The following is a 26,936-nucleotide window of genomic DNA, read 5'->3' on the forward strand; positions in this document are numbered from 1 at the left end:
CCTGAAAAGCCCAGCGTGATAAGATGAAACCTGTCTGAGATCAACACTCTTCTTTTACACAGATTACATAAGGTTTTACACAAGCCCAGAGCATGAATCACTGCCTCAAACTCAACTGGACCCAGTGGACTTCAGACAAACTGCTGCTCAGGAATCTGCAGTCAGGACTTTTACAGTGGAAGGGCAAAAGAAAACTTCAATTTGAAGCATTGTCAGATAAAGTGGGCTTTTTTCTAGCAAAATTTTCTCTTAGTTTAATAACCCGAACTATAAGGAATGGGGTCCTGCTTTCACATAAAACATTTCAATTCATGTATTTGTGATATTATTTTTTTTCTGGTGTAGGGTCCATCATCAGCTTGCTTTGCCTGGAAAATGTGAATTAAATATTTCGTATAGTAATAAGTAAGGCAATGAACATCTCCATGGAGACAAGCAGGTTACAGGTCAGTGATGAACTAAAAAATAACATAAAAATTAACCTTTTCTCCTTAAATAAGATGTTCCTAAGTCTGTTTGTTGAGGAGAAACGAGTTGAAGTGTCCTATATCTCCCCCTACTGTTACTAAACGAGCTAGTCGGAGCAACGACTGATAAACTACCGATACTTTCATTGGACATTTGACATTTAGCCCAAGTTAATTTGTGCAACAACAAAAAAGCTCCACGAATGAAAATGAAACAAAGAATCACATTTTATCAGTCGTGCCCATCATAGCTCGGACCCTCCACCAGAGACATAGTGCACCACAATATTTAAAACCTATTCAAACCAAAATTTCCGCATGTTTGGACATTAAAGGCATTGGACATTAAAATCTTATCTTAAACCTATCTATTTCTGGGTTCTAATCATCAGTTGAGCGTGTGAGACTTAAAGCATCTTGGCGACTGAACCAAAGTGAAGCGCTTGTGTCATAATTGGCAAGGAATTGACTGCTTTGGTTGCTCTCCCGTCCTCTCCAGTCCTCCCCGGTCCTCTCCAGTCCTCCCCAGTCCTCTCCCGTCCTCTCCGGTCCTCTCCGGTCCTCTCCAGAACTCCCCAGTCCTCTCCAGTCCTCCCCAGTCCTCTCCGGTCCTCTCCGGTCCTCTCCGGTCCTCCCCGGTCCTCTCCGGTCCTCTCCGGTCCTCTCCGGTCCTCTCCAGTCCTCCCCAGTCCTCCCCAGTCCTCTCCAGTCCTCTCCAGTCCTCCCCAGTCCTCTCCAGTCCTCTCCCGTCCTCTCCCGTCCTCTCCGGTCCTCTCCGGTCCTCTCCAGTCCTCCCCAGTCCTCCCCGGTCCTCTTCGGTCCTCTCCGGTCCTCCCCGGTCCCCCCCAGTGCTCTCCCGTCCTCTCCCGTCCTCTCCAGTCCTCTCCAGTCCTCTCCAGTCCTCTCCTGTCCTCTCCAGTCCTCTCCAGTCCTCTCCAATCCTCTCCCGTCCTCTCCAGTCCTCTCCAGTCCTCTCCCGTCCTCTCCAGTCCTCTCCAGTCCTCTCCAGTCCTCTCCTGTCCTCTCCAGTCCTCTCCCGTCCTCTCCAGTCCTCTCCAGTCCTCTCCTGTCCTCTCCAGTCCTCTCCAGTCCTCTCCAGTCCTCTCCAGTCCTCTCCAATCCTCTCCCGTCCTCTCCAGTCCTCTCCAGTCCTCTCCCGTCCTCTCCAGTCCTCTCCAGTCCTCTCCAGTCCTCTCCTGTCCTCTCCAGTCCTCTCCCGTCCTCTCCCGTCCTCTCCAGTCCTCTCCAGTCCTCTCCCGTCCTCTCCAGTCCTCTCCAGTCCTCTCCAGTCCTCTCCCGTCCTCTCCAGTCCTCTCCAGTCCTCTCCAGTCCTCTCCCGTCCTCTCCAGTCCTCTCCAGTCCTCTCCAGTCCTCTCCAGTCCTCTCCAGCACCCACCTTGCTCTTTGCACTCCCCGACTCCGTTCTCATGAGGAGCCTCGCCGTCCGAGCTGGGCCTGTCGCACGAGGCCTTCTGCAACGACAACGTAACAAAGCCTCACCGACGCGCTCCAAGCAGTAAAAAAAAAGGCATTAAGAGGCATCTGCAACATGTTACGGGCGAATAATAGAGCCCGGGTTTGTTTACGCTGCCAAGAGGGGAGCGGTCCGCCACGTAAAAGCGCTCAGATGTAGCTCATTTTCCAGCCGACGGCACAAAATGTTAAAGTCCTGCACAGCTCCAGTGTATTCTGCTAATAAAAGCCTATAATATACTCTGCTCCCTCGTGGGCCGTGTGGAGTTATGGTTTATTTGGAAAATGTTTCACGAGCCCTGTGCATACGCTGAAAAATGTGCATGAAACTCAGGTATAATGTGTACTAATTATATTCACCTAAAATGCAATAGTGGGATTTAGAGAATGAATAATATTGCGTGAAGACGAAGCGCTTCAGAGTCTGGACTTTACCTTTTCTAAGTCGGGTTTGAAAATAGGAGAAGCCGGTCGTGTGGGGTCCAGTTCCACGTGGCCGTTTGCACAGACTTCTCTCATCGCCTGGAAAAAGAAAAGTCAAATAATGAAAGATGAATAGTAGAATCCATTCAATGTATAGTAGACTTTGTAGGTGGGATTCATGGAAAAAAGGACAGCATGAGCGAGATTTCAAGAAAAATGTGAATACTAAGCAATTTAAACAATTCTATTATAAACCTGTTGAGTTAATGACATTATTTAATCAACGAATCAAGAAATTCTGATAGCTGTCATCATTTGGTCATGAATTGTACAGTATTAAGACCTTTTATTGCAAAGACAATGGGGTTATTAAAGGAGATGTATTATGCAACATCCAAAAATGAGCTTTTGACATTGTATTTTAACATTACAGTCTAACCAACGTTTTGTTTGTCCTGCAACTGTGGCTTGTGTTCAAATACCTGTTTTCACCTAGCCCCTATCCCCGCCCACATCCCTCTACTTAGTTGTGATTATTTTAAATATAAAGACTTTCAGTGACACATGTAGAGTTCTAAAATGCCTCAGACACTTTTCTGAAATAAATGTAAATGACAATCTGCTGCTTCTTGCAGTGAAATGTCACCATAAAGAGGCGGGGCTTATCAGTTCTGCAATTTTAAACAGGAGGTCATTAGACCTGTTCCCATTAATAAGCTGTTTTAGATCAATATTGTGCATCAAAATGTCTCCTGAAATGTCAAAATGAACACTAAATAACTCAATAATCGACTTCATTTGTAAATATTCTTTATCTAGAAGCCTTTCAGTCACCATAATACAACCTTTAATGATAGAAACCTCTATGTCCACTTGGAATATCTTAAATATCATTAGCTGCAGCCCTAATGTAAATAAGAGCTTGTGTATGCAGCCAACCAAAAGAACAAACATGTGTAAAAATACATTTAAAAACAACAACTAATTTACGATCATAACCACAGCTTCGGTCTGAAAAGCTTTCTGAATGAGTTGTGCTAAATTGCCCTGATGTTTGATCTTCATGAACCATACTTGAAGTAGACTGAATGGACCAGAATAATTACAGGCTTAAGTACCATATTTGAAGTACTTTTCAAAATGAAACACGATATTAGCCGGGACAACATCCCTGCTGTAATATTACAGTTCATCTTTCCAAGTAGATAAAGCGAGGATATACAGTCCAGATCGAACGCTTTAAACACTGAGAGTAAAAGTGCAGACACAGGACCGTCTGCTCTTCACATCAGATCCCACAACTACAGCCATGGAATCTTTACGCAACAGTGTCCGACGGCTCCGACTGCGGGACCGTGGAGCCGGGGCGCCGTCCTGCATTACCGTGACCCTGGCACCTCCGACCACCGCCACCAGATCTGGCACGGCGAGGGTGTGCGCGGAGGGGAAAATAAGACGGCAGATTTCTTAAGCTAATGTCCTCCCTGACACACAAGCGAAACTCCACAGCGCTCTCCACAAGCATGCTAAGGTCTGTGGTCTTGGCCCGGAGCAGGCATAATTGGGTTTTTGCGGGGGAAATGACAGGCTGTGGCTCCATGGGTTTGGCTGGGGGAGAGAGAGGCCGGGACAGACAGACAGCAGCTCTAGTACATGTCAGTCAGGCTAAATCAAAGGCAGGGCACGGGTGATACGCAGACAATCCAGTATCAGACTAGTTTAGTGATCTATTCTACAAAGTTTGAGATAATGTGTTCTATTAGACAAGAACTGTCCATGTGAGAGAGCTTATACCAATCTATGCAGTGGTACTTACATCTTTACTTCTATGTACAGATCACATTCATGTTTTATTACTCTTTGTCAGGGATTTTAAGATTGTTTTGAGTATTTTTGAAGGGCTGACATGATCATAATTGTTATCTGATCAATACAGACTTTAAAACACACCAAAAGACCTTTTATAACAGAAATAGTAGCATTATTAACATCAAAAATATTAAACCAGCTCTAATTTTCATCAATAATAAATGTAAATTTTCTTTATCTAGAACCTTCCGTCACCATAATTCAACATTTATTTGGTTACTATATTTAAAAAGTCTCAATGTACAATAGAAGTACTTTTGACTAGTCGACTTATTGAAAAAATACTACTATTACTACTACTACTAAAATAAATGCAGTCATTTTGAGCAACTCTGTCCAAGTAATTTCCGTCAACAATTAATACATTTTTGTCAATGTCTAAAAAAAGTGAAAAAGAATGGCACAGAGTCAATACAAAACGTGATTACAGTAAATAAAATGATTACGGATGGAGTTATTAAGACAAGAATTGGGTTAAGCTCACATGAACCTAAATACTTTGGTTCATGTGAGCTTTGCTAAGACTAAAGCACATCAACATAAGCATTTTAGTTTTCCTGTCCGTCTGAGGACGCTGAAGTGTCTTAAATATTGCCAGGCTTGGAACGCATTCTTCCAGCGCTGCCATAACCGTATGAAAGAGAACTAGATGGAAACATATTCAGGTTTCACACATAGCTCAGAGTGTACTGGCATCTGCGCTGATCAAATCTCTTCATGAAGATGTGGCTTTGGGGTCTGAAGAACTCTCTCAGATGCTTAGCTCTTCTGCATGCATAGTTTAAATACCCGAGCAGACCCAAGAGTACGTATTTAAGGACCCTACTATATCTTTGTGGTTTCATCCTTATGCTAATGTGATGAGCACAGTAATGCACAGGATGTAGAGGTCTGCAGGGCATTCATCTGAACAAGTCAACAACATTTAGATATAAATACAATACAGAAAGTAATGTAGCATTAAATAAATGTACCGTAGCCTATTGACCTTATTCCACCCGCCCACTTTTCCCTCTTTTTGCCACGGATCAGCACTTCATTGGTTTGAATGGAGAACGAGGGAAAAGTCTTGACACTAAAATATGCTCTGAAGTAGATTGACTTGTGTAAAATGTGTAAAATGTCTTCATGTGCACCAACAATTCAATAATGTACAGATTCCCTTTGTGGCCTGAAAAGGGCGTTTTAGTCTGTGCAGTCTCTGGAGGTCAGCAGCCTTGTGTTGACTGATACAACAGATCCAGGATGGCGGCTTCTGGAATAAGGTGAATAAGGTGATATTTCTGCACTTTTGTGATTCATTTCATTTCAAATTTGTCTGATAATTTAACCTTATTAATATGTTTAAAGCTATTTAAAAACATATGAACACAGTTCTGTTAGAGAGAACAATATAATTTGACTAAACTAAGTGTATAATGGCATATTTTTCAAAGCAAGGTTAAAGCTTGAGAGGGCTGGGGTCAGAGGTCAGCGTGGAAATGCACGTTACATAAACAGGTGGTTTGCTAACAGTCTGTGAAAAGCATTAGTGTAACAGTGTTCTCTAGAGACTGTCCAGGATGCTGCACTTATGAAGTACCTGGACACAAGTTTATTACTTTAAATGTACTTGCACAGCAGTGTATTGCAGACATTTGCAACTTTTCAAATGAAGAACGGGTATTTTTGCATCTCAACCTTGTAATATAAATGTAATGAATGATAAATTATTGAAGATTTTCTGTAGTTTGAATTTAAAATATTGTTGCAGTTGAATATCGCTGATTGCACGAAGTTTAAATATATAAATAAACAGGACAAACAGAAAATGTTTCAATAATGAACCACTTTGGTAAGGTAATGTATAGGTCAATTGTTTTGTAAGATTTAGCTCTAGTTTACAGAGAGATTACTTTATTCTTTTCATGTCCCAGCCAAATGTTGAACAATTACTGATTGACTGTGACAAATTGAATCAAGACTAAACAAAAGGCTTCAAATGTTACAGTACGCTATAGCATTACGTTATTTTGTAAAATGTTATAAAGGGTATTGCAGCGTAACAAAGTAGGTAATGTATATTTCATTCTTTGGGGCGCCTACGAGTCCAAACTCATGTTAGTAAAACTGTATCAGAGGGCAACTGGCAGAGGAAACCGGGAACAAACGATTAGGAAAATACCTTTGCACAAACTCCAAACTTTAATTCTAAAATAGCACACAATTATCCATCATGAGCCAAGAATTCCAACGTGAGGTGAGCAGGAAGGAGGTAGGACTACTTTGGACTTATACGGTCAGGAGTCTTGAAGCCGCAACATTGAACAAAAAGAAATGGGCTTCAAACGCAAACTATTCTATTCTATTTGTCTAAAAGGTGGGATTGTTTGGAAGAGCTTTTAAGAGTCTGGAAGAAGAGATCAGAGTGTAAACAAGGTGTGGATCCGAGAGGAGAAGGATCAGAGGAGAACCTGAACTATAAGAACTTGAAGTAAACTGAATGTTTTTTTCCCTGTTGTGTGAAGCACTTTGAATCGCCTTGTGTATGAACTGTGCTCGACAAATAAACCGGCCTTTCCTTGCCTAAAACATCCTAACATCAGACTCAAACCAGCAGGAGCCTGTGTTATGCAACAGGAAGACGTCCATCACACGAAAACAAAAGCTATTCTTAGACCTGCAAATGCCTCAATACTCACATACAGCTCAATAATATCTGGCTTAAAACCTCCAGAGGGAACGCGTGAACTTAGTCCCAGACTTAAGGTATGTGTTCCGCAGATGTTGAATGTTGTGGTTGAGTTTTCTCGATCGAATCAGCTGCGTGCAATAGTGGTTTGCTTTTACAATTATAGGAAGCCCAGACCTAATGTGACCTGTGAGTAGTTTTGTGATGTGCATGTTCAAGATGCAAGCCTGGATTCAGATTGGGCCCACGTTCTTAGTTGTTTTGTTGTTCAAAAACACAGTTGATGCCATGTTTTCTTATAATATCAAGTTATGAATAGTGATGGACCCAAGATAGTACCCTGAGGAACCCCTACTCAAGCGTTGTAGGAATGGTACTCTTGTACCTTAAGCCATTCTTCAGCCTGTTCTTTACTCTGGACAGCCAGCACCAACGCATCTGCCCCCTGGTGGACAATCTTAAGTTCGTGCTTCTTCTTTTTGCCGTCTTTGGGAACGTGAGTGATGCTGCAGCCAGACAACGTTAGCTCCATCTGGGGGGCGTGGTCCTTAGATGACTTGTAACACTGATAACAGACAAAAAAATGCAAATCAATGACTAAACTAAATGATATGCACACCAGATATATCTACATGTACAGTACTAACCAGCAGTTTATTGTCTTTAATCACACAAAGGAGTTTGGTCCACTGTCCAAAGCGTTTCTTGCGTAGCAGAAAGGCACATATTCTGGCGTCTTTCACGAGATGCATGGACGCCTCCTCCGATGGCCACTGGTGACGCATTTTCTGACCCTTTCCGTCTTCCTCTTCTTCATCATAAGACTCATAAGAACTGCTCATGGCGTCAGAGTCATAATCTAAGAATGCACACGAAGGAAAGTTTGTCACGTTATTATGTTATTGTCAAATATTAAAAGCAAAGTCATTGATAATTGTACTTACTGGATGTGATGTATTCCGGTGCTTTGCCAGGGCTCAGAGGGACAGCTTCTTCGTAGTAGCCTTCTGGTAGCGAGGTACTTGGAAGAGGTGGTGGACCATGATTTGGAGGCTGCAAAAACACAAATATCACATAAATTTTACACATATCAAAGTTGAGACGTAAGGCAAGTTCAAGTGAAACTCATGGCACCAAATAAGGATGAAATTGGCTTCTGGAGTGTGTACATACTGGCAGCAAAGATCGAAACGCTGTCAGAAAGCTCAAGTTCAATGATTTTCCTATTATTTGTCAGCAAAGTAAACGGCACAAATGTGGTGGATGTGTGAAAAGGAGTCTGACCACACCAATGGAAGTGAAAATGACAGTTAGCTAATGCTTTTACAGTGCAATACAGCATGGAACTCTTATAAGTAGAGGGAAATGCGCCAGTACCAGCAAACTTCAAAGCGGGCAAAATGTTGTCGACCAATAAAAAACATATATAAGACCACACATTTAATAGAACCTATGATCAAACTGCAGGCATTTTCCTTTCCTCTTTTGAAAAAACCCTTTTGAGTTTTATTTTTAGAGGGCGCAGTCATTTTCCACAGATGACCTACTTCCAAAGCATCTTTACACGTTGTAGCTTATTGCAATGCCGCTATGTTAGCATCCATTGCCATAGCGACGTGATAGATTCAAAGGATTTACTCAATTTGTCAGCAAGATAACGCTAATAATGACCTCCATATTGTGGTAACATTCATGGAAATTGATAAGTTGTTTGAGACGAAAACACCCAGCCCGTAATAAATAAGGTTTTTTAACGTTTGTGACGTTTTAGAGATCGCCACAGGATGGAAAATAACTTTTTAAAATCGTATTCTTATCAGCTGATGCTTCGCTGAGGCCTTTAAACTCATGTGTCATTTTAGTCATGTAGAATTCCGACTGAAACCACAAGTAAAGTCATCCGACCAAACCGTGGCAGGTAAAATACACAACCATCCAACTGAAAGTCACTTATTTTGGGACGATACCGCAGAACAAAACTCTATGAAACAATTCGACGGCTATTCATACGGCCAGGGTTTGTTCCTCGTCTCGGATTATAGACCCACCCTCCTTTTTGTTAACGCTTTTCTTCATCCGTCTCATTTCTCTCTTTTCAAGTGGCAAGCCGGGCCTCCATCCGAAACCTTATCACGGCTCCTCAGGGGGAAGCCGCGGTACATGAACTCGTTTCTTGGCGAAAGCACACCGACCCGCTAAACACTAAGGTCGCCACCAGCGCTGAAGAATAAATGTTTAAAAGGAAACAAAGGGAACGGGGAGCTTTTTGGTTAAACAATAAAACATTCCAGGTTAAAGACGTGGGTGTGAAAATAGACAAAGGGAGAGCGACTGTTGACGGAGAGTGCACTGCTTTGTATCACCTACGGATAAAGCTTCCATGTAACAATAACATCATAAAGAAACTAATAAGACTGTTTGTATTCTTCCTGGAGCTAAGCGGACTGTATTGCCAAAGACCAGAGAATGTGATCCCACTGCTGTGCTATGCAGTGACTCAAAGTTTAGAGACTCTTGAGGTGAAGACGACTGTTTGCTTACGCTGAGCACACACTTGAAACCAGTTGAAAGACGCGCACGCAAACACAAGTCTGCCTTTTGCTTTGATTCTGTTCTCAGAGGATTGTGACGCAAAGTAATTCTTAGGGGCAAAATGCGTTCCTTGCGGCAAACTTTAAGAACGTTGGATTTGCAATGGGTTTTATAAGAGAGTGATACAATGTTTTGTGCAATAACACGATCATCAGACCATCTTTTCAACGTTCAACTTTATGTTTTTTAAGATATTAAAGCTGCAACTGATGATATTTTGCTAATAGATTAATCCTGCAATTATCTATCTTTATCTTTCGATGACTCAATTACTGTATTTTCCGGACAATAAGTCGCACCTTTTTTCACAGTTTTGGCCGGGGTGCGACTTATACTTATATTTATACTTATATAGTTATACTTATACTCCGGAGCGACTTATATGTGATAGTATTTGTTATTTTCACACTTGCAACCGCATTTCATACTCCAGTGCAACTTATATATATTAACATGTGTTTTATTCTTCTCTATTGTGCATTTTTTGGCTGGTGCAACTTATACTCCGGTGCGACTTATAGTCCAGAAAATATAAATACGGTAGTTGTTTTGACAAAAAAATCATGAATATAGCGGTAAAGTGAAACTACTTGAGGCTAAAGCTAAAGTGAAACTACTTGAGGACATCCTGATGGAGTATATTCACAGACAAAATAGGTTTTCCCATCAGAAACCCTAATTGTACACATTCCGTGGTTTAAAGTCTGTGTATGGTCCAGATAACGGTTGTTCGATTACAAAAATGTGAAAATTTGATAAGAGTTTGTATATTAGTCATGTTTGCCAAAGCCTCAATCATACACTACAAGTAAATTTTCACTTTCAATTAGACTCTAGGGTCTTAACATTCCCACAATACTGGTCCCAGTAACCAACAGCGGCCCTCGAAGCTACGAAGAACACCCTCATTCTAACAATAAACTGTAACATTAAAAGGTAGTTTAGCCCTGTCATGGTCAAATTCCTGTTGGCTTGGGTCAAAAATACTGTCGAAACCCTCAACAGCTGCATGTCAGGCAGACACATTCAAGTCGCATCAGAAAAAAACTGAATTCCAAAGACATAATGTGTAATTAGAGTGCGGTAGAGGAGTCTTGACCTCGGCCTGAGTACTTGGAGTGGGAGGTTGGGTGGACGCTTCGTTTCTGGCCTGAAAAGCACATCCAAACATTTGAGACAAGGATCCATTTCTGCAATGCGTAGGCAGACAGCTGTAAAAATGAATTTGCCCTAGGTCACTTGAGAGGATAAACTGAGTGGACTTAAGAAAGAACTCCTTACAGATTTTTTGATCGATAATAATGTTTTTCTTCCAATATTACATTTCAACAAAAGTAGAGTGTGAGTTAGGGCAACACTAGTTTGAATCAAAGAACATTCATTGTGATTTTTTTCTGGTATTATGACTGCAATTTGATTTGAGATTTAGGTTTTCAAGTCTGGATTTTGTTCAAAGTACATCTTTTAAACATGTCATGACATTTATCAGACAATAAAACTGCTGTTGCTGTTTATTATTACCTGACTAATTGTAATTATTTGAGATTTACGCCGTAATGTGAGTATACAGTACAATCCTGAATCAATGCCTGGCCGTCCAAAAAGTAGAACTGTGGTCAAATTGACAGTTAAATAACTCTTCCAACCTTCAAAGTTGTCTTGTGGTCCTGAAAGCTCTTTGTAAGCTTTGTTTCAGACGACGTCATACAAAGATAAACTACGTGAGAGAAGACTTTTCCAGCACCACCCTTTTCCCACTTCCACACATTCGCACAGTCAAACAGTGCAACCGCAGCGCTCAGTTGGCCTTTGCTCAGCTTCCTGTGTAGGCTGAGGCTACATGTGCACCTCAGGGTCACAAAGCCGAGTGACCACACACTTTTCCGAGACACCAGCCGCTTCAGTTGTATGGAAGTATTCAAATGTCTACAAAGTTCTGATGTCCAAAGACAGATCCTTGTGGAACCCCTTTTTCTAGAAATGGGCAATTGATCAAATTGTGTTTTCTGAAGACATGATTCAGAAATGATATTTGTATATAGTCACTAGTATTGGTTCGAACAGATATATTAGGTGATATTAGAACATTTCAAGTAGATAGGAAAAATGACTATTGTCCAGATAATCCCAAAAATATTGATGTTGTGCACAAGATGTTCACTGCTTGACGCAATTGACCTTTTTTCATCTTACTTCTCTTACATGGAAGCTCTAGAAAAAGTGGAGGTCAACAATTGGACACTCCTCCCCTCTGTGCAATCTTCAAAGCTTTGAGAGGTCGAACAAAGGTACAGAGCAACAAATTGAAAGCAGAAGGTTCGAGAGGAGATGAAATGCAGAGAGGTGGAGGCGCTAATGACACATCTGCATTTGAACACAGTCAATATGGCTGACCTTTTGTCCCCAGTTAACCTTGGCAACAACCATCAATGCTGTTTGGTTCCAGAATTGACAGCTCTGGGTAAAATATGCAAAGTATCTCGAGAATAAATTACTTTTGATGACCACACTTTCTAGCTTAAACTTTGATGCAGTTGACTCAGTTTCTTTCCTCTATGTTTAAACTTTTATATATATATGGATTTTCTGGTACTTGTGCATTAGCGTGCAGTAGACCATAGAGTAAGATTACTGCACTTTAGTTGAGTTGGAAAAACAACGCGCAGACGCAATGTGGGCTGGGTGTTTCCTGTGTTTCTCTTGCTTCACAATGAGGTGAAAATATGGGAAAGAGCGGAGAGGAGATAGGACTGGGTTAACAATAATATTTGGCTTCCAAGGTTCTTACGGTACTTGTAAAATTCAGTTTATGCAATTCCATGGCATGCATTTAAAAGAAGAGAATGTGCAGAAAACGTATGCCCAACAGTTGCTTCATGTAAGCTCAGTAAAATCCTTCTGTGGCCGAATGCGATTTCAAGCAGAAACATCTAGAAAAACAAAAGAAACTAAAACAAAACTTTGGAAACTGTTAAAATACATTAAAATGCTTCCTTTTCTTTCCACGTGTTCAATTATAGACCATGCAACCAAGCAGAATGTCTGTATAATTCAATTTACTCCCATTAAGGTATATTTTGGAATGGCCAAGTAGCTTGCGTATCTGTGTGTTGTTTCTTAAATAAGATAAGCCTTTATTTGTCCCACAATGGGGAAATTCCATAGTTGCAACACAAAGTAGGCACAGAAGTAAACAATAAAAAACAAAAAAACAGATAACTTATAAAAAGACACTTAAAGGAAAACTCTTATACTACATAATAATAACAATAGTGACACTCTTATTTACAGCTGTTATATGGACAGAGAATATTGAAAAAACAGTAAATTGTAATCTAATACAACTTTCTGTCTGCCAAAAATGTTTTCTTACTATAATATTCATGAATTTAAGTTGTTGTTTTTCGTGTCTACCATTTTCCAAACACTTTGAACATGACATGATCTAGAGAGAGAAATCCCAGCAGGTTTACTCTAAGATTTACGGACCTGCTCTTCTGGCATGTGCACACAGTGGAGCCTAATCTTTTCATGTCACTTTGATACTTTCCACGCCCCCGGCCCCATAAATCTCTGCTCCAATCTAAGGCACAGGATCATTGTATAAAAGTACTACACATTAAAGTACACACAACTTCATTCGAATCCAAATCCAGGCCTGGTTCTAATACGGTCCTAATGAGCTCAAAGTGAGACACAATCCGACTCGGTCCCCTAAACCTCCAAGAATCGCTCACCTTTGCATGCTTTGTTTCATGTTTACAATTTATTCTGCTTTCTTTCTTTTTTTTATCTTGAAGTACAACCACACATGAATCCGTGCATTGGGCTGTTGGAAAAGTTGGGTGAGTACATGTAGTTTCTCCTTTGAGGTGCTTTGAAGGCTGCACCCTGAGCAGAGCAAGGATGATTAATGGTTATGTTCTCCACTTCTTTTATACCGTTGTGACCTGACCCAAAAAATAAAGTGAAAGCCAAAATTGGGAAGTTTTAGAAATATCTTGGCCTTGTCATTTGATTTGAGTCCAGCAATGATTTCTGCTTTTAAACTGCATGATGAAGATTCAACCTTTTAACAAAAATGCTAATTCAATCCTGTTTGTGTTTCTGTGTCTCTGCAGATGTATTCTTTGTATGTATAACTGTATATAATAAATGAATCCAAAGTATTGGTGCATCGATGCTTTGAACTAGGGCTGCACAATATATTGAAATATTGGCAATAATTGAAATAGAATCAAAGTCCTCTGACAGAAAAGTACTGAATTTAAAATCAAATGGGCAAATTTTCTTCATTATTTTCCTTTTTCTGTCTAAATCAGTCTCGCTTTAGTCTTTGTTTTGTCTCTAATACGTTTTTACAGACAGAAGTTGACTAATACATTAAAGCTGGAACATGTTTGCTTTAATATAACTGAAATGATGTCCTCAAAGACTAAATTCAAATACTGTTGTGGCAGTACTTAACAGCCATATTGCAATCGTTTCTGATGTCGGTGCAGCCCTACTTTAAACATCACTACTACGGAGACCACCATCTTATTGCTGGGTTTCAGATGACATCACAATATTCCATAGGCCAATTATATCTAATACAGATGTGGTGTTATGTAGTTTAAATGCAGATTTTTGATATAATAGCGAGTACATCAAAATGATCAGGTTCAGCTTTTGTGAATTAACCTTTAGGATATTTCATGGCAAAGTTCAATGCAATAAATGGGCAAACCTGGCTCTTGCCTCCATCTGGTAGTGTGAAGCCAATACCAGCTGACATTACAACAGTACAAACAGAAGTTCTGAGAACGTTCTCTCATTAATCGGTTGAGCGATACTCTCCTGCACCACTTAATTGACTTTCCCCTTGAGGAGAATCAAAACTTCAAATTGCATTACGCAGTAGAATTATGTGAAGTGTTTTAGCCCCGGAGCATTGGAGCTGTGCGCTGAGCCCTCTGAGCGCGGCTGAGGCAGAATGTGGGGCAGCTCTTCTCCACACAAATGACTTCCATCTGTGTTGATGTTGGAACGCTGTGTCATCGGCCCCACTCCACCACCTCACTCCCCCTATCGCATCCCCCCGTTCAGCCTCTCAACCAGACCCTCCTGTTTAAACACACCATAGAGGCACTTGTACAAACTAGTGTCCGGCTTGGTAAATCCGTTGCTCTTATTTGTTCACATTTGCACAAACATAAAAAAATGGGGCTAAACTGGCACTAAACGCAGAATTTAACTTTACAGTTCACAACCTTTTTCTCCCAGAGACACCTATTTTATCTGTGGATACGTTGGTGAGCTATTGTCTTATAAGGATGCATTTAATGATAAAAAAATAATAGTAATAATAATTTAATAGAACCAATTAGCATGCCATCCTTTCATTAAAATGCACAAAACCCCTGAGATTTGGTTCTGACCCCCAGTTTGGTTCTGACTGGACTCAACCACAACTAGAGTAGGACCAAACCAAGTCTACATCAGGACTACACCAGGACCAGAGCAGGGCTAGTACACCCAACCTACAGGAACAAACCAAGTAATGATGACTCTTTTATCAAATTAAAAATATATACAATTCCAATAACGATAATAGGGTGTTATTTTTAGAAAGTCTTGGTTGAGGTTAAAATGCAGCTATACTTGACCATTTTGTGACAGCTTTCTAACACAATCAGGACATAACAATTAATCGAGTAATTGTGACTTTTTGACTTTGAAGAAGTAGTTTTTTTTTTAATATTTCTAATTGTTATCTGGACTGTACAGAATCTAAAACACTGAAAATACCTTTGATAACAAAGACAGCAGCAGCAGTATCATATTTTCATTAATAATACACTTTGTTTGAAAATAGTCACTAACTAGGGGCTTTTTACACCTTTATTTTGTTAGAATTGTATTTGAAAAGTTTGTACAATAGAAATAGTTTGACGAATAGACTAATCAGAACATTAATCATTGACTAGGGACCACTGACTACTAAACAAGTGATTAGTTACAGCTTTTTGACTAAAACTGCAATTCTGAAATGATACAGTTTAGCCCCATACTTGCTATATCCAATAATTAAAGCGTCTCTTGTCTGGGATGCATTTGGGATCCATTACCTCCCTCTTTCCTATGTTAAATCCTCCCACATAAACCGTTTGAAGATAAATGTACATCTTTTCCAGACGTTTACTCACAGTTCTGTCCACACAAACGTACAAATACACGGTATCGTGAGTGGGTTGGTTTGATGGACTTGTGTTGGTGGCCTTCGACCAGTAGCACTGTCTTTAAGTAAACTTGGGCTTCCAGTGTTTTGCAATAAGTGCCACGGAGGGGAAATGTTTGGTGTGGAAGTTTAAAGTCTGGCGCAGACTGGGGAACTCTAGCTCACTGTTCCAGAGAGCTATTGCAATACAAAGAAGCACTATAAATAGAAGAACCAATGCAATTCCCAAGATTTCACCAGCCACATTAATCTTCTTGGTGATACACATTTCCCTTTAAACTTTTAAGTTTTTATTTATGGTATGTTTAATTCATGCATGTTCCAGTAATCCTGACCAGCATTTAGCTGGTAAACCTAAGATCATAATGAACCTCCTCCTCCTTTAAAATCCTTACTCCTTCATCAGTTTACATTTTTGTCTATAGTGACCATTGTCTTTAGCGTCAAAAGAACTACTTCACTTTAAATGCACAAGCAGGTTCAGGGCTAGCACCTCCTATCAGAACGTGTAGGTTTTTGTGGCCATATCTGCCTTTCAATGCATGATCTCCTCAGATCATGCATTGAATCAAGTAAGTGCATCAAGTAAGACGGGGCCAGGTTATGGGATGGGAGACCAGGGGCCACAGGGGGGCAGCTGGGGCTCTCGTGCAAACTGTCATGTCTTCATGCAGGACACTTCACCTCCTTTGCCTATTGTGTATACAGTGTGTGAGTGAATGATTGGTGGGGGTGAGAGAGGCCGCTTCCTTCAGTCTGCTCAAGGGCAGCTGTGGCTACAATAGAAGCCTACCACTAGCTGAGGAGGGAATGAATAATGCACTGTAAAGTGTTTTTGAGAGTCCAAAAAAGCGCTGTATAAATCCAAAGCATTATTATCATTTTCAAGACACATACATCATTTAATAGTTAAACTAGATGGAATAGCCAGGGTCAAGTTTTCAAATTAATTTAAAATAAATAAATAATCAATGCATAATATTGAACTTTTAAAGGTGCACTATGATGACTTGAGACAGACCAATCCTGCATCAGTCTTTCAGTGCAGCATTAAGTCAGAACAATCACATCATGTGTCAGAAGACACTTGGCCTCATAAAACCCAGGAAAAAGTCGAGGAATAAGGTCGGGGAAATAGCTTTTCCATCACCATCATTACTCCAGTTTCTTTTTCCAAATACTTTTCTCCGGTCAAGGATTAGCTTGTGTGCTCTTAATGGCAGCCCAGGCTAAGTCTCACACGATGGTTGTTTGGTTACTATGGAAGCCTGGAGTTGGCTTCCTTGTCCATGTAGGACCTGTCAGGAGCTGTCAGGAGCTGTCAGGAGCTGTCAGGAGCTGTCAGGAGCTGTCACGACACACCAGTGTTCCCTGTTTGGAGCCTGTGACACAGCAGTACTGTGATGTCACTGAATGTTTTACCAGTAATGCACCAGACCACACCACAGAGTAGGGGAAGCCCACTCCAGCACAATGAAAACAGATTCATCATAAAAACATGGCAGGAAAGTGGATTTTGAAATCAATGACATCCCTGACTGTTAGTGTACGTGTAAGAGACATGTTAGTTAAGATAATATCTTACTTACTTTTTTAATAGTTTAGTTTAGTTTTCCCCAGACTGACACTTTTGGTGAAGTTTATAAGTCTACTTCCTGGTTGGACATGGGCAGCAGATGTGACATAGGTACAAGTATCATACAACCACTGCCTGTGTCCTTGTGCAGAGAGCAGAGGGTCACTACCTGTGTCCTTGTGCAGAGAGCGGAGGGTCACTACCTGTGTCCTTGTGCAGAGAGCAGAGGGTCACTACCTGTGTCCTTGTGCAGAGAGCGGAGGGTCACTACTTGTGTCCTTGTGCAGAGAGCGGAGGGTCACTACTTGTGTCCTTGTGCAGAGAGCAGAGGGTCACTACTTGTGTCCTTATGCAGAAAGTGGACGGTCACTACTTGTGTCCTTGTGCAGAGAGCGGAGGGTCACTACTTGTGTCCTTGTGCAGAGAGCGGAGGGTCACTACCTGTGTCCTTGTGCAGAGAGCGGAGGGTCACTACCTGTGTCCTTGTGCAGAGAGCAGAGGGTCACTACTTGTGTCCTTGTGCAGAGAGCGGAGGGTCACTACCTGTGTCCTTGTGCAGAGAGCAGAGGGTCACTACTTGTGTCCTTGTGCAGAAAGTGGAGGGTCACTACCTGTGTCCTTGTGCAGAGAGCAGAGGGTCACTACGTGTGTCCTTGTGCAGAGAGCAGAGGGTCACTACCTGTGTCCTTGTGCAGAGAGCAGAGGGTCACTACCTGTGTCCTTGTGCAGAGAGCAGAGGGTCACTACTTGTGTCCTTGTGCAGAGAGCGGAGGGTCACTACCTGTGTCCTTGTGCAGAGAGCAGAGGGTCACTACCTGTGTCCTTGTGCAGAGAGCAGAGGGTCACTACCTGTGTCCTTGTGCAGAGAGCAGAGGGTCACTACCTGTGTCCTTGTGCAGAGAGCAGAGGGTCACTACCTGTGTCCTTGTGCAGAGAGCAGAGGGTCACTACTTGTGTCCTTTTTTGTGGAAAAGCAAGTATTTAGCTATGCTGCTCCCACAGCTTGGAACTCTCTCCAGGTTGTGTGAGCTTGTGTCGCCGAGGGGGTTTTTGCTCCAAAAATGTAAGTGCATTTAAAAGTAGTTCTGTTTTTTAATCTTTTATACTATGTCTCTTGTTTACTGTAGATGTGTAAATGTTTTTATGATTTGTGTGCTGAAACTTTGCATTTGTCCCAGGTCACCCTCAATGGGTTCTTACCTGGTTAAATAAAAGTTAATAAATTAATAAAACAAACAGGAAAAACATGAATACAGAAGTTTAAAGTTTTAATTAAATTAACTAAATATGTTTGCTCTAATTTATAATAAGATTATTTAGTTATAACTGCACACAACTTCCAAAAAAAAAAAAAAAAAAAAAAAATATTTTCAGGCATTAACAATATGATTTAGTTTTTTGTAAATGGCCACAAATGTAAAACTATCCACTACACTCTTGTACATCAACGCTCTCTTATTTTTAGTCTTTATCTGTCTCACTCTTTTGTCCCAGTCAGCTACAATTTACACAACTTCTGAAACCAGATGAAGAGAGTTTGGGCTGAAAATGAAAGACTTTTTCATACACTACAATATTTATGAGATTTTAAGCTTTTGCTCTTGTCTAAGGAGAACAAATACTAACAGTTTTATATGGAAACTGGTACATTTTGTTTAAGTACATCGAAAAAAAGCATGCATCTGAGCTGTAACTCCTTCTTTAATATAAGACCTAAAAGAAACACAGTGTGGAAGCAAAACAATGACTAAATTACAAGTTAGTTTGGTTGTGAGCCTAAGTGATACTAAACAATAAATCAGAATATTACATAAACTCTTACTTACTGACTTATTTTTATGTAGAAAGTGTGAAAAAAGGCACAGTGAAACTTTAAATAAATGAAAACAATGACATATTCTAGAGCTTGTGATAAAGCTACTCAAATCAAGATTAAGATTTTATAATGTACTCATTTAACAAATAACATTCCCGTCTGTGATGTAAATACGTTTCCAGAGGAGGAAAACACAGAGCAGCCATGACAGGGCCCCCGCTGTTTTACAAGAGGCTGTAAAACACACAACACATGTCGCACGGGCCCCACGTTGCACGGGCCCCACGTCACACAGCGCTGCTATGGACGCCACACATTCTGCTCAGGGGAATGAACACACTTAGATGTCACTGAGGTAACAATTATGACTGGAACTGAAGTTTTGAACATATATCTGTCTTTGCACATAAAATTATAGTAGTATTTAGTAGTAGTAGTAGTAGTAGTAGTAGTAGTAGTAGTAGTAGTAGTAGTAGTAGTAGTAGTAGTAGTAGTAGTAGTAGTAGTAGTAGTAGTAGTAGTAGTAGTAGTAGTAGTAGTAGTAGTAGTAGTAGTAGTAGTAGTAGTAGTAGTAGTAGTAGTAGTAGTAGTAGTAGTAGTAGTAGTAGTAGTAGTAGTAGTAGTAGTAGTAGTAGTAGTAGTAGTAGTAGTAGTAGTAGTAGTAGTAGTAGTAGTAGTAGTAGTAGTAGTAGTAGTAGTAGTAGTAGTAGTAGTAGTAGTAGTAGTAGTAGTAGTAGTAGTAGTAGTAGTAGTAGTAGTAGTAGTAGTAGTAGTAGTAGTAGTAGTAGTAGTAGTAGTAGTAGTAGTAGTAGTAGTAGTAGTAGTAGTAGTAGTAGTAGTAGTAGTAGTAGTAGTAGTAGTAGTAGTAGTAGTAGTAGTAGTAGTAGTAGTAGTAGTAGTAGTAGTAGTAGTAGTAGTAGTAGTAGTAGTAGTAGTAGTAGTAGTAGTAGTAGTAGTAGTAGTAGTAGTAGTAGTAGTAGTAGTAGTAGTAGTAGTAGTAGTAGTAGTAGTAGTAGTAGTAGTAGTAGTAGTAGTAGTAGTAGTAGTAGTAGTAGTAGTAGCAGGCCCGTCTACAGTATTTTGGGGACTCGGGGCAACATGACTATTGTCAATGTACAGATTGTAATAGCGATTCGATTGCCTAGTGACCAATACGACTGATCAGGTTCAACATTTGGGAAGATTTTTTTCAGAAAAAGCTATGTAATCAATAAGGAAAACATGCTCTAGCAAAGTGAAATGTTTATATTCTTGAAGTTGAAAGTCACCAATAACATAAGCCCCGTTTGGACTGGTCCTGGTCCAGTTCACTTTAGAGCACTTTGGAATGCTTAAGCGCGTCTCATGGCTCAAGGCTCTGGCCCAGACGAAGAGCTCTGCAACATGAGCAGGAAACTACCTCTAATTAATCATCAGCTTTTTCTGCATTTATTTCACTTTTCTGCACCTCCATGCAAGTTTAACCCCTCTTTATGTGATGCTTTGGGTTTGGATAATGTTCGATGCTTTATAGACTGGAAATATAATATTTTCTGTCTTGACATGAGGGCTGTGCATCGATAAACAGGAAACAGCTGATGCTACTGTACGCTAGCTTTGTTTAGCTAAATCCGTCGGCTCAACACATAAAGTCATATTCCCATCATGCCATACGCCAGTTTATCAAGTCAGCATTTGGTGAGGAATGATGCTTTTTACCATCTTCTTTTCACCTGAGTGTTCTTTCTTGTCCAATCATCTTGCGCTAAAGATGCTAAGCGAGCTGGACACTTTTGGAAGCTAGCAGTTCTTAGAGTCTGCCTCGGACCCCTTAAACGGGCTGGTACAGTTCACTGAACACAATTTCAGACTAGGGATACATACATAAACCCACGTTCAGGTTCAAGTCCGGATTCAAATCCAGAGGTTTAGGTTCAGGTCCGGACCTAATGACTCCGGCTGAACTCATGCCATTTTTGCATAATGTTATAGCAGCGTAACACAAGCTACTTGGCTCAATTAAGTTGAAGACACATGAACAAGGACGACTATCAAACACAAGGCTTAACTGCAGAGTGAAATTAACTCAATTTATCTGGTTCATGCACTGTTTATTAACAGAAGTTACAACTTACAAATCACAAGCTACTAGCTAGCTAACACACAGTTTTACTCTTTTACTAGAGGAACAACTCCCGAACAAGAGCAAGTTGAGTATTGGTATTGGGGCAGCTGATTCAGCTGATACTATGTTTGTCAAGTGTATTACTGGTTTGACTGGGCTGTTCCCCACACTTGAAGTTTAATGCCTTTAGATACATTTCCACTCTTTAATTTTGCAGATCCATTGGCATCAAAATCATGTAAAAACCTTCAAAAACTAGCATAACAGTCAACTAGAACCACTATAAATCAATCAACTTAGCAGTATCAAAAATAGAATATGAAAATATTTTACACAATACATCATATTAACAGCATTAAACACAAGACCATATTTAACAACTGTAGAATACAAATACTATTACAAAATATAAGCTCCAATTAATGAATCCAGCAATTAAACAATATTACTTTGACTTAGTATTTACTTTGATGTATAATTATGTATATTGCACATTAACCCACCTAAATAAATGCTACATCACAACATAACACAGTTATTTTATTCATATTGTAGCGACCCTCGTCTCTAGTGCGCATGCGCGGTCTCTGGGGCGGAGCTAAGAGCGGCTCAGGAGACCAGGTAGTTTTTGATGTTCCTAATCCATCACCATGGTTACGGCCAACAGTAACCAACTCTGTTCAAGAAATAAAGTGACAACTTGTGAGCACTAAACCAGCATTACTGACCTGAGCGAGAAGTTACAATATTTACACCCAAACCAAAGCACAAGCCGCTCCTTTAACGTCTTAAACTAACTCACGGAGCGGCACAAGCGGCGACGCACGCGGCGGCTTAAAACGATTCAATTAAGCCAGCGATCTTCCCGAAGGTTCGGTCTCTCGCGTCTTTAAACTCATTGCGCCGGCTTCAACTTCTGCCGCGCGGAAGACGCGTGCGTTGCTGATGCTCCGGGCCATTGACAGCGATGTCAGTGTTTACGTCTTTTCCAGCGCGAATTTCGCGATCTATGGAAGGTTTAAGATGGTCTAGATTCTAGAACAAAAAGGATATAGAATTGAGTGGTAGATTTTTAATGAGTCCAGAACCGAATCACCGGGGTTTCGGTTTTTTTGGACCTGAACCGAAACGTTTTTACAAGTCCGGATCCGGTCCGTCGTAGCGGTACGCATCTCTAATTCAGACTGTACCAATCTGCTCTAAAGTCAACCAATGGAAACATGGCTATACAGAACATTTACTTAGCCAAAAGAAATAGCTAATTTCACCCTGAAAATGATTCATGATCAAGAAACTGCAGTGCACAGAGGACTACGTAAAAGCTGAATCAGTACTAAATGAACTGATTATTTCAAAACACGAGTCAACTACTGTAACTTTGAAATATGAACTTAACTAATGAAAAACCTTTACAACAATTACTTTGCTTGATGTTTTTTCTCTTGCCCTGTGCGCTCGAATGTTGTCACAACGGTAACAACGTGCAGCTATCACATCAGAGAGCCAGACCAAAATAACAGATACGCAGCGCATCGCCATGACGACCGGTAAAATTTGCGCCGTTCACCTGGCCTCTGACAGAGTTTTGGCTCCAGAGAGAGGGCCCCGGAGCCAAGAGTGAACCGAAGACGAAAGGCAGCTACGGCTTTGATTAAAGGACAATGTGGAGGAATGAGAGATTAAGAATGTAGCAGGAATATCATCATCATCAGGCCTTTGCGTGTGTGTGTGTGTGTGTGTGTGTGTGTGGAGTTGTGTTTGTGTTGAGTTGTGTTTGTGTGTGGAGTTGTGTTTGTGTTTGTGTGTGGAGTTGTGTTTGTGTGTGGAGTTGTGTTTGTGTTTGTGTGTGGAGTTGTGTTTGTGTGTGGAGTTGTGTTTGTGTGTGGAGTTGTGTTTGTGTTGAGTTGTGTTTGTGTGTGGAGTTGTGTCTGTGTGTGGAGTTGTGTTTGTGTCTGTGTGTGGAGTTGTGTCTGTGTGTGGAGTTGTGTTTGTGTGTGGAGTTGTGTCTGTGTGTGGAGTTGTGTTTGTGTTTGTGTGTGGAGTTGTGTCTGTGTGTGGAGTTGTGTTTGTGTCTGTGTGTGGAGTTGTGTTTGTGTGTGGAGTTGTGTTTGTGTGTGGAGTTGTGTTTGTGTTGAGTTGTGTTTGTGTGTGGAGTTGTGTCTGTGTGTGGAGTTGTGTTTGTGTCTGTGTGTGGAGTTGTGTCTGTGTGTGGAGTTGTGTTTGTGTGTGGAGTTGTGTCTGTGTGTGGAGTTGTGTTTGTGTGTGGAGTTGTGTTTGTGTGTGGAGTTGTGTCTGTGTGTGGAGTTGTGTTTGTGTGTGGAGTTGTGTCTGTGTGTGGAGTTGTGTTTGTGTGTGGAGTTGTGTTTGTGTGTGGAGTTGTGTTTGTGTGTGGAGTTGTGTCTGTGTGTGGAGTTGTGTCTGTGTGTGGAGTTGTGTTTGTGTCTGTGTGTGGAGTTGTGTCTGTGTGTGGAGTTGTGTTTGTGTCTGTGTGTGGAGTTGTGTCTGTGTGTGGAGTTGTGTTTGTGTCTGTGTGTGGAGTTGTGTCTGTGTGTGGAGTTGTGTTTGTGTGTGGAGTTGTGTTTGTGTGTGGAGTTGTGTTTGTGTTGAGTTGTGTCTGTGTGTGGAGTTGTGTCTGTGTGTGGAGTTGTGTCTGTGTGTGGAGTTGTGTCTGTGTGTGGAGTTGTGTTTGTGTGTGGAGTTGTGTTTGTGTGTGGAGTTGTGTTTGTGTGTGGAGTTGTGTCTGTGTGTGGAGTTGTGTCTGTGTGTGGAGTTGTGTCTGTGTGTGGAGTTGTGTTTGTGTGTGGAGTTGTGTCTGTGTGTGGAGTTGTGTTTGTGTTTGTGTGTGGAGTTGTGTTTGTGTTTGTGTGTGGAGTTGTGTTTGTGTGTGGAGTTGTGTCTGTGTGTGGAGTTGTGTTTGTGTGTGGAGTTGTGTTTGTGTGTGGAGTTGTGTTTGTGTTTGTGTGTGGAGTTGTGTTTGTGTTTGTGTGTGGAGTTGTGTTTGTGTGTGGAGTTGTGTTTGTGTCTGTGTGTGGAGTTGTGTCTGTGTGTGGAGTTGTGTTTGTGTGTGGAGTTGTGTTTGTGTGTGGAGTTGTGTCTGTGTGTGGAGTTGTGTCTGTGTGTGGAGTTGTGTTTGTGTCTGTGTGTGGAGTTGTGTCTGTGTGTGGAGTTGTGTCTGTGTGTGGAGTTGTGTTTGTGTGTGGAGTTGTGTCTGTGTGTGGAGTTGTGTCTGTGTGTGGAGTTGTGTCTGTGTGTGGAGTTGTGTTTGTGTGTGGAGTTGTGTCTGTGTGTGGAGTTGTGTTTGTGTGTGGAGTTGTGTCTGTGTGTGGAGTTGTGTTTGTGTGTGGAGTTGTGTCTGTGTGTGGAGTTGTGTCTGTGTGTGGAGTTGTGTCTGTGTGTGGAGTTGTGTTTGTGTGTGGAGTTGTGTTTGTGTGTGGAGTTGTGTCTGTGTGTGGAGTTGTGTTTGTGTGTGGAGTTGTGTTTGTGTGTGGAGTTGTGTTTGTGTGTGGAGTTGTGTCTGTGTGTGGAGTTGTGTCTGTGTGTGGAGTTGTGTCTGTGTGTGGAGTTGTGTTTGTGTCTGTGTGTGGAGTTGTGTCTGTGTGTGGAGTTGTGTCTGTGTGTGGAGTTGTGTTTGTGTGTGGAGTTGTGTCTGTGTGTGGAGTTGTGTTTGTGTGTGGAGTTGTGTTTGTGTGTGGAGTTGTGTCTGTGTGTGGAGTTGTGTCTGTGTGTGGAGTTGTGTCTGTGTGTGGAGTTGTGTCTGTGTGTGGAGTTGTGTCTGTGTGTGGAGTTGTGTCTGTGTGTGGAGTTGTGTCTGTGTGTGGAGTTGTGTCTGTGTGTGGAGTTGTGTTTGTGTGTGGAGTTGTGTCTGTGTGTGGAGTTGTGTTTGTGTGTGGAGTTGTGTCTGTGTGTGGAGTTGTGTTTGTGTGTGGAGTTGTGTCTGTGTGTGGAGTTGTGTTTGTGTGTGGAGTTGTGTCTGTGTGTGGAGTTGTGTTTGTGTGTGGAGTTGTGTCTGTGTGTGGAGTTGTGTTTGTGTGTGGAGTTGTGTTTGTGTGTGGAGTTGTGTTTGTGTGTGGAGTTGTGTCTGTGTGTGGAGTTGTGTCTGTGTGTGGAGTTGTGTTTGTGTGTGGAGTTGTGTTTGTGTGTGGAGTTGTGTTTGTGTGTGGAGTTGTGTCTGTGTGTGGAGTTGTGTTTGTGTGTGGAGTTGTGTTTGTGTGTGGAGTTGTGTCTGTGTGTGGAGTTGTGTCTGTGTGTGGAGTTGTGTCTGTGTGTGGAGTTGTGTTTGTGTGTGGAGTTGTGTTTGTGTGTGGAGTTGTGTTTGTGTGTGGAGTTGTGTCTGTGTGTGGAGTTGTGTCTGTGTGTGGAGTTGTGTTTGTGTCTGTGTGTGGAGTTGTGTCTGTGTGTGGAGTTGTGTTTGTGTCTGTGTGTGGAGTTGTGTCTGTGTGTGGAGTTGTGTTTGTGTCTGTGTGTGGAGTTGTGTCTGTGTGTGGAGTTGTGTTTGTGTGTGGAGTTGTGTTTGTGTGTGGAGTTGTGTTTGTGTTGAGTTGTGTCTGTGTGTGGAGTTGTGTCTGTGTGTGGAGTTGTGTCTGTGTGTGGAGTTGTGTTTGTGTGTGGAGTTGTGTTTGTGTTTGTGTGTGGAGTTGTGTTTGTGTTGTGTGTGGAGTTGTGTTTGTGTGTGGAGTTGTGTTTGTGTGTGGAGTTGTGTTTGTGTTTGTGTGTGGAGTTGTGTTTGTGTTTGTGTGTGGAGTTGTGTTTGTGTGTGGAGTTGTGTTTGTGTCTGTGTGTGGAGTTGTGTCTGTGTGTGGAGTTGTGTTTGTGTGTGGAGTTGTGTTTGTGTGTGGAGTTGTGTCTGTGTGTGGAGTTGTGTCTGTGTGTGGAGTTGTGTCTGTGTGTGGAGTTGTGTTTGTGTGTGGAGTTGTGTTTGTGTGTGGAGTTGTGTTTGTGTGTGGAGTTGTGTCTGTGTGTGGAGTTGTGTTTGTGTGTGGAGTTGTGTTTGTGTGTGGAGTTGTGTTTGTGTGTGGAGTTGTGTCTGTGTGTGGAGTTGTGTCTGTGTGTGGAGTTGTGTCTGTGTGTGGAGTTGTGTTTGTGTGTGGAGTTGTGTCTGTGTGTGGAGTTGTGTTTGTGTGTGGAGTTGTGTCTGTGTGTGGAGTTGTGTTTGTGTGTGGAGTTGTGTCTGTGTGTGGAGTTGTGTCTGTGTGTGGAGTTGTGTCTGTGTGTGGAGTTGTGTCTGTGTGTGGAGTTGTGTTTGTGTGTGGAGTTGTGTCTGTGTGTGGAGTTGTGTTTGTGTGTGGAGTTGTGTTTGTGTGTGGAGTTGTGTTTGTGTGTGGAGTTGTGTCTGTGTGTGGAGTTGTGTCTGTGTGTGGAGTTGTGTCTGTGTGTGGAGTTGTGTTTGTGTTTGTGTGTGGAGTTGTGTCTGTGTGTGGAGTTGTGTTTGTGTCTGTGTGTGGAGTTGTGTCTGTGTGTGGAGTTGTGTCTGTGTGTGGAGTTGTGTTTGTGTGTGGAGTTGTGTCTGTGTGTGGAGTTGTGTTTGTGTGTGGAGTTGTGTCTGTGTGTGGAGTTGTGTTTGTGTGTGGAGTTGTGTCTGTGTGTGGAGTTGTGTCTGTGTGTGGAGTTGTGTCTGTGTGTGGAGTTGTGTCTGTGTGTGGAGTTGTGTCTGTGTGTGGAGTTGTGTCTGTGTGTGGAGTTGTGTCTGTGTGTGGAGTTGTGTTTGTGTGTGGAGTTGTGTCTGTGT

The 26,936-nt window shown here is 41.6% G+C and overlaps 1 protein-coding gene across 2 annotated transcripts in view; it reads right to left on the reverse strand.

The window, feature by feature from the left end:
• Positions 1-26,936, reverse strand: part of afap1 (actin filament associated protein 1) — a 64,622-nt gene that overhangs the window by 14,592 nt on the left and 23,094 nt on the right. For both annotated transcript variants that reach the window (XM_072458795.1, XM_072458796.1), the window contains exons 4-8: positions 7,848-7,956; positions 7,551-7,762; positions 7,289-7,468; positions 2,376-2,462; positions 1,864-1,939 (exon numbers count right to left, since the gene is read on the reverse strand). In XM_072458795.1, the coding sequence (XP_072314896.1) occupies positions 1,864-1,939; positions 2,376-2,462; positions 7,289-7,468; positions 7,551-7,762; positions 7,848-7,956 (664 nt within the window). The remainder of the gene's footprint in view (positions 1-1,863; positions 1,940-2,375; positions 2,463-7,288; positions 7,469-7,550; positions 7,763-7,847; positions 7,957-26,936) is intronic.

This window comes from Eucyclogobius newberryi, unplaced genomic scaffold (assembly GCF_026437365.1).
Source record: "Eucyclogobius newberryi isolate DKJ021-1_F unplaced genomic scaffold, fEucNew1.0.hap1 SCAF_22, whole genome shotgun sequence".
Taxonomy (NCBI): Eukaryota; Metazoa; Chordata; class Actinopteri; order Gobiiformes; family Gobiidae; genus Eucyclogobius; species Eucyclogobius newberryi.